General features: G+C 39.2%; 1 protein-coding gene across 1 annotated transcript; it reads left to right on the top strand.

Moving 5' to 3' along the window:
- Window positions 1-429: 429 nt before the first annotated feature.
- On the top strand, window positions 430-7,035 carry LOC139326938 (SPRY domain-containing protein 3-like; the record flags this gene model as incomplete). The annotated part of the gene is made up of 6 exons (XM_070956662.1): window positions 430-474; window positions 1,925-2,071; window positions 3,526-3,601; window positions 5,167-5,291; window positions 5,920-6,055; window positions 6,844-7,035. Coding segments are annotated over exons 2-6 (657 nt in total), but the record flags the coding sequence as incomplete, so codon positions are not given.
- Window positions 7,036-7,413: the final 378 nt, after the last annotated feature.

Raw genomic sequence — 7,413 nt, 5'->3', positions numbered from 1 at the left:
ATTGCAGCCCTTTCCCCCCAGCCCCAAATTTTTCAGTTCCTACCTTTCAAGAGCTTTCATGCCCAGGTCTAAGTAGGGTTATAGCTGGGAGTAGGCAGATCTTGACAGCTGCATATAGGACCCAAACAAAATGTGACAGATAACATTTCAAACGTAGGTGGTAGAGGCATGGAGAGGGAAAAAGTTGACACTGGACTGGCCAAGCTTTAAGATATTATGAGACAATATTTGGTCTAGATGAAATGCTAACTCTAGACCAGGAAGATCTAAATAAAATTCATGGTTTTCCATGGAAGTCACTGAATGGCATTGATTTATTTCCCAGGGGATCCTACTTTGTTTGTGGGTGTATTTTAAAGCATTGGTCTTAGAGTGTATAATAACAGATATCCTCATTTCACTAGGTTAATGTAAAATGAAATGCTGAAATGGGGATAATCTTCATGGCAAACACAAGTGGCAAGATTTTGAGAGGTAATTTATCCCTGGTTTTCTAACTAAAAATATATAGGAAATGTGCAAGCTTATACCTGTTTTTGTAAAACAGCATTAACATTACAGAACTTGATATTTATAGTATTGATTAGAATAATCCCTCAAAATGATATTGTCAGTAATTTCATGAGCATTGGAGGCTGACTGAATTGGGATAGTAGAATCAAAATCTATTAATCTATATCTAATTGAGAATTAAGGAACGTGGTGGCTCAGTGGCTAAGACGCTGAGTTTATCAATCAAAAGGTCAGCAGTTCAGCAGTTTGAATCTCTAGTGCTGCGTCACGGGGTGAGCTCCCGTTACTTGTCCCAGCTTCTGCCAAACTAGCAGTTCGAAAGCACGTAAAAAATGCAAGTAGAAAAATAGGGACCACCTTTGGTGGGGAGGTAACAGCATTCTGTGTGCTGGCCAAATGATCACGGAGATGTCTTCGGACAGCACTGGCTCTTCAGCTTTGAAACGGAGATGAGCAATGCCCCCCCCCCCCCAGTCGTCCCCTAGGGCAGTGGTCCCCAACCTTTTTATCGCCGCGGACCAATCAGCCTTTGATAATTTTACCGTGGCCCGCTGAGCGCGCGCAGGGGTGGGGGCTTTGGGCCACACGTGCGTACCTGTGCGGGGCTCTCTTCCCTGGAGCCTTTGCGCACGGCCCAGGAGCTTTTACGCATGGCCCAGGAGCTTTTGCGCACGGCCCAGGAGCCTTTGCGCTGCAGCGTTCATGTCCCCCGGCCGCTGCGCGGCCCGGTACCAGGTACTCCACGGCCCGGCACCGGTCCGCGGACCGGGGGTTGGGGACCACTGCCCTAGGGAACGACTAGCATCTTTACCTAATTGAGAATCTTCATAGATTCTCAATTGAATATCATTATACAATTGAATGTTATTATACACTCTTAAGACCAATGCTTTAAAATACACACACCAACAAGGTAGGTATTGACTTTATTTTGATTGTATACAAGCTTGATATTACCACCAAGAACATTAAGTTGAAATCCTTGTGATTCTTAGATAACTTAGATAGCCATAGCCTCCATTGTGAGTGATCGGAGCTTTTCAGGGTTGTAGCCTAAAGCAGGGATCCCCAACCCCCGATCCGTGGACTGACATCAGTCCACAGTGTGCCAGAAACCGGGCCATACAAACAAGTGAAACCCCATCTGCAGGATGCTGGCAGCATGTGAAACTACGCTCCCTCTGGTGTGCGGAAAAAAACTCGCTCCATGGAACTGCTCCCTCGTGCTTGAAAGGTTGGGAGCCACTGGCCTAAAATGTCTGAGTGGTCTAGCTTGCTTGTTTCTATAAGTTTTAGAAATATTGGAGTTGGCCAAAATAAAGCCAAGTTTTACAACATCCTGGCTAGAATCTGGGTTCTGGAATGTGTTGTGCCATTTCTTCAGATGTTTAAACATACTCATTTCCCATAGGTAGATCGTTACAGCTATAATGGATGATTTAAACCTGCACTACAGATTTTTAAACTGGAGGAGGAGGATCCGGGAAATTCGAGAGGTGCGAGCCATCCGTTACCAAGAGAGGTTCAAACACATCCTTGTTGATGGAGACACATTAAGGTAGTTTGTCAGTTTGAATGTTGAAAGAAACTTGAATGGGGGACGTCTATCAAATATTTAAATGAAGAGCAGAGAATGCTCAGCATAGGGAGAGTACATATTCTCTACTACTCGAGCACATTTAGGATTTCTACTTTTTCTGAAAAGAAGGTTTAATGTTTACAATTTTTTTAAAATGACTGTGGAAGAACCAAATCCATTGAATAAATAGGAACAATTAAAAGACAATGTTTTATAGTGACATTCCGTCAAAAATTATTTTAACCACTTGAATTATTTTAACCACTTAAAACAAGGATTTCAGAATATTTCAGTCTCCTGACCAAAATGTGGATTTGCCTTTGAAAATGCATATCATTTCATATTTCTTTAATAGGTTGGCTAATCTCCAAAGCATCTTTAACTCTAGTCACCCTATCAAGAGCTAGTTTGGTATAGTGATTAAGGCCTTTAGCTAGAAATAGGGAGACCATGAGTTCTGGTCATGCCTTAAGCACAAAGCTGACTTCCTAAAATGCTGCTAAGGACAACTGTAGAGACTAGTTGGAGGAGCCATAATGTATCCGTAATAAACTCACCTAAAAGACTGATAAATTAATACTTATAAGGGTTTTTTTTTCTTAATAAAAGAAGATAAGTATTTCAAATTATGATAAGTATTCCATGTTTTAATTTTGCATTTCTTTGCTGGATTTTTGCATTCTGTATATACATACACACATATTGTGCATGTATGTGTTTGAACAATGTGAATTCTGTAGTTTTAAATCGGAGGTAGCAACCTTAACAGCCTCCTTTGCTAGTTAGTTTTTGTGAGATCTTGTTTCCAGTCTTCTTACAACAGCAACATTAATAGGGGAGGGATGTGTGTTTGTCTCATCTTTTACAAGGATGATAGAATGCTTAATGGTGCTCTGTTTCTTTCCATTCTTTGGATAATTAAAGTCTTCTGGGAGTCTTGGTGCTTGTATTGGCACATGAGTATGACACAAGATATATTTATTTTATTTATTTTTCACATTTCTGAACTGCTCATCTCCCTCAAAGAGGGACTTTTGAATTCCAATACACTTTTGATCCCAAACTGATATCTAGAAAGCTGCAAATATTTTTTTTAAAGAATTGGCAAACTCTGGTTCCCATTATCTGTCTGAAATGACTTTGCAAGTGATTAATCCCTCTTGTTGCTATTAAGCACAGAAACCTCGGAAACCAAATATTGTGGCAAACTAAGCATCCCTAGGCTAGAATGTTATTTGTTTTCTCTTGAAGATGCTTCTGGCCAATTAAATATGTATATTTTTAGGGGTGGGCAGAATGTTAAGCCCTGAAGATTAGTTATCTATAGCCTAGCATCTTCCTTGTCATCAGATAACCATTCTTGTTTTTTCTTTTGTAATGTCACACATTTTGGCTTTAGTATTGGAGAACCTGACCTTGTATCTTTTCTGCAGTTACCATGGGAACTCTGGAGAAGTTGGTTGTTATGTTGCTCCTCGCCCACTGACCAAAGACAACAATTATTTTGAGGTAACTGGTTTGGCTCACCATCTGGGAAGTCACTTTCAACATTACTCTCATTAGAGGCCTTCTCTGACATACTGTCCTTCCTTCTCTTTTTATTACTTGAGAGAGTAAGCTTAGAATGATTTGTTACTAGTTGTACTGAGGCAGAGTTTTGTTAAACATTGATTAATTTTAAAAGTTTTTTCTTTTAAAGAAAAATTTAAAAGAGATATTTCACTGTAGAATAGGTTGCCTTTGATTGTGGGTAAATTTTCTTTAATTTTTTTAATGACATGGAAGAGAAACATTAAATATAAAGGAGCAAATCTTTGAATTATATTTAGTTCATTTAGCTAAATTAAATTTAACAGAATATAATTGAAAACGTTTTTCCCCCTGGTCCTGTTAACATTTGGGGATATATCCTGTGACCTGTCACTCAATAGCTCTTGACCCAAAATGGTTGTGCAACCTTGGACCAGGTGAGCTGTAAAGCTCAACCATTTTATGAATTTTCTTTTGGACAATGAATTTTTATGTAAACTACTGTTTCAGGAAGCTTTTCTCCAGCTTTCCCTAGCTGTAAGTCAGTATTGAAGGTAGGCTTTTGTAACCTGAGACTCCCCCTCCCCCCAGGTGTGTCAGGAATATGCTCCTGGAATTCTCAATGATTGGGAATGCTATGCGATATAACCCCAGTATAATTGGAAATCAACAGGAAAAAAGTTTTGTAGAAGAATCAGAAAGATATTTTTGCTGAGCAAGAAAGTTGGAAGGAAATCACTTCCTTGTTCAATAATTTCCTTGTATAATAAGCCATTGTGCATGAATACTGAACTTCTTATGTAACAAAGCACTTGGCTACTGTCATGAAAAAAACAGCACTATATTGTGTTGTAGATTCATCTCTGGTATTTAGAAGCCTGCTTTGTAGATCCTCATGAGCAAAGAGGTGCAGGGGAAGTGCTTCTAAATAATGTGGAAAAAAAGCTAATCAAAATATATTTTCTTAGCCTTTATACATACATTCCACAACTTGATGCCTTTTGTCTGGCTTTTTGTTCATTGTAACCAGCATGTCACTCAACGGGTTTACAGAGGTTGTCCAAAATTATCTCTGGAGTTCAAAGTTTTAAAAAAATGCATTCAGTTATTTTTCAATTAATTTATACACTTGCTGTTTGGAATCCTTTCTAGAAACTGTGCAAAATCAGAATTAGATAGGTGTGCACATTTGCACAAGGTTTCTTGTGAGGATTAAGAACAAAGGGTACTTTAATGGGGAGGTTGAGTGATGAATGCCTTGTTTAAAGCAGCTACAGAGTTCATGTCAGGAAAGGTTGTCCTGGGAACCTTTTGGCTTGCAGTTCATTCTTACAAATGTTACTTTCCTGCCTAGGTGGGACAAATGAGATGAATGTCTTACATTATATTATTTGTCCTTGGCTTTTGTTCAGGCAATTGGTAAAACAACAGATATATTCAGCCCTTGGCTCCTTTTCATATTTTGTAAAGGCATAGTCATCATCTTTGTAAAAAATTGCATGGATGAAAGGCTTTGATGTATCCATTCTTTCAATTTTTTCTAGGTATCAATTGTGGACAGTGGCGTGCGTGGGACCATTGCAGTAGGACTGGTACCTCAGTATTACAGTTTGGACCATCAGCCTGGATGGCTACCGCATTCAGTTGCCTATCATGCTGATGATGGCAAGTAAGTTAACAAGCTTGGCAGACCAGAACATAACACTCATCCTGTGTATGTGGCTTTGTCTAGATAGGGGTAAGGAATAAGTCAGGCAGTACCTCAATTAAAGAAGCCACAGTCAGTTAAATGTTGGCTTACAACTTTGATAACCACTGGCTAGATTGCCTGAACATGGATGAAAACTGTGAATCACTATAAGATCCATGGTTTTAGAGTGCATACATGACATCTGTCTGCATTTAGCAGAGAATTGGGATGATATTTTTATATATCAGTAAAAAGTTTTTTTAATTCATTCACTTTGTTGAGTAATTGTTAAATGCTGAATACTTATGAAGAATGTATCGCAATCAGGTGTGTGTGTGTGTATTCATATATACTGTTTTATCGTGTGTGAATGTGTGAGAAATTGAAATAGATGTAATATTCCAACTTGTGAAAAACAAGATGAAATGGATTTGTGGATCTGTCAAACCTGAGGCATCTTCTCTAGGATTACAAAGCAGATCTAATTGTACTATTGTTATTGAGCATCATATCACACTAGCATACTGTTGATTAGTTGTTCTCCAGGAATTGTTTAAAGGTCTCTGTGAGATTTATAGAGATTTTACCTGAGATTTACCTTATCCAGACTTTACAATGGTCGAGCCAAGGGACGTCAGTTTGGGACAAAATGCAATTCTGGGGATCGGATAGGCTGTGGGATTGAGCCAGTGTCCTTTGAAGTCCAGACAGCACAGATATTCTTCACCAAAAACGGGAAAAGGGTAAGTTCTGACTCAGCCTGTCATCCTTCCGAGATCGGTAAAATGAGGACCCAGATTGTTGAGGGCAATATGCTGACTCTAAACCGCTTAGAGAGGGCTGTAAAGCACTATGGAGCAGTATATAAGTCTAAGTACTATTGCTATTGAACTGAAGGTATCTACTGCAGCGGTGTTGCTAAACCAAAGGATATGTGGGTTTGGTTTGGTGTTATGATGGGATAGCTGCCTGGAAATTTCATGTACCTTGTCTTATACTCCAAGTAAAAAAGTTGGGAGCATAAATGAACATAGAATATAGAGAAGAGATGAACATGTTCCCACCTCCATCTCAATAAATTGAGTGACTTCCCCAAAGCAATCCACTTAAATTCATGACTAAGGTTTTATTTGATCCAGGGGTCTTCTGCCTATCATTCTTGAAACCATTCTACCAAAGTTAAAGAGAATGTGAATGTGTCAAAATTATGGATTATACAAGTTAGGGCCAACAAAGAATGAGTCAGCTTGCATTTTTAAATAATTTCACAGTCAATAGGACAGTATACGTAGATATAAGAAACTTGCCATACCAGGGGAAAAAACAGTAGCTTTTTTTTAATTGGGTGAAAGAATTCAAATTATGTTTCTCCCCCTCCACTTGCAATCCAGAATGGTACAACCCAAGATCTCTGCCAGCTAATTTTGCCACTTCATTCTGTACAGTCTGTAGAATGGCTTTTTGGTATGATTAGCCAGCTAGATTAAACTGATCTAATCTAATCTATGTAACTGTTGCCTCCTCTTAACAGGTGGGCTCAACAATAATGCCACTCTCACCAGAAGGTCTCTTCCCAGCTGTAGGGATGCATTCACTGGGTGAAGAAGTCCGGCTCCATCTCCATGCAGAGCTGGGCAGTGAAGAGGAAGACGACAGCATTATGATGGTGGACAGTTATGAGGATGAATGGGGACGACTGCATGACGTGAAAGTCTGCGGCACAGTAAGTGAGCATTTTTGGGGAAGGAAGCAGAACGCCAGAAAGCAGGGGTGGGGGCTTTTCTGTGGTCCTTGAGTAGAGATCCACTGGAGATAATGATTTGTGTTTGTGAGCCTGAGAGTATGCATCCTTCAATATGTTATCATCTATGTGAACTTTGATCTTTAGAAAAGGAAAACATTTTTGTTAGCATTTTTATATTCAGAAATGAAAATGGTTTGCCTTGAAACAGAGTGGTAGCTTTACAATGCTTGCTTTAAAGTATATATATATATATATGTTTGCAAATAAGAGCAAAATCCTTAACCCTAACCCCCTATCAAATAACTTTCTACAATGGGCCAGCAAGCCTCCAGAATGTATTCTTGGTAATGGGGGATT

This window comes from Pituophis catenifer, unplaced genomic scaffold (assembly GCF_029215685.1).
Source record: "Pituophis catenifer annectens isolate HBS135680 unplaced genomic scaffold, rPitCat1.0.hap2 SCAF_368, whole genome shotgun sequence".
NCBI classification, from domain to species: domain Eukaryota; kingdom Metazoa; phylum Chordata; class Lepidosauria; order Squamata; family Colubridae; genus Pituophis; species Pituophis catenifer.
The sequence above is the reverse complement of the archived record's forward strand: the minus strand, read 5'-3'. Positions and strand labels throughout refer to the sequence as shown.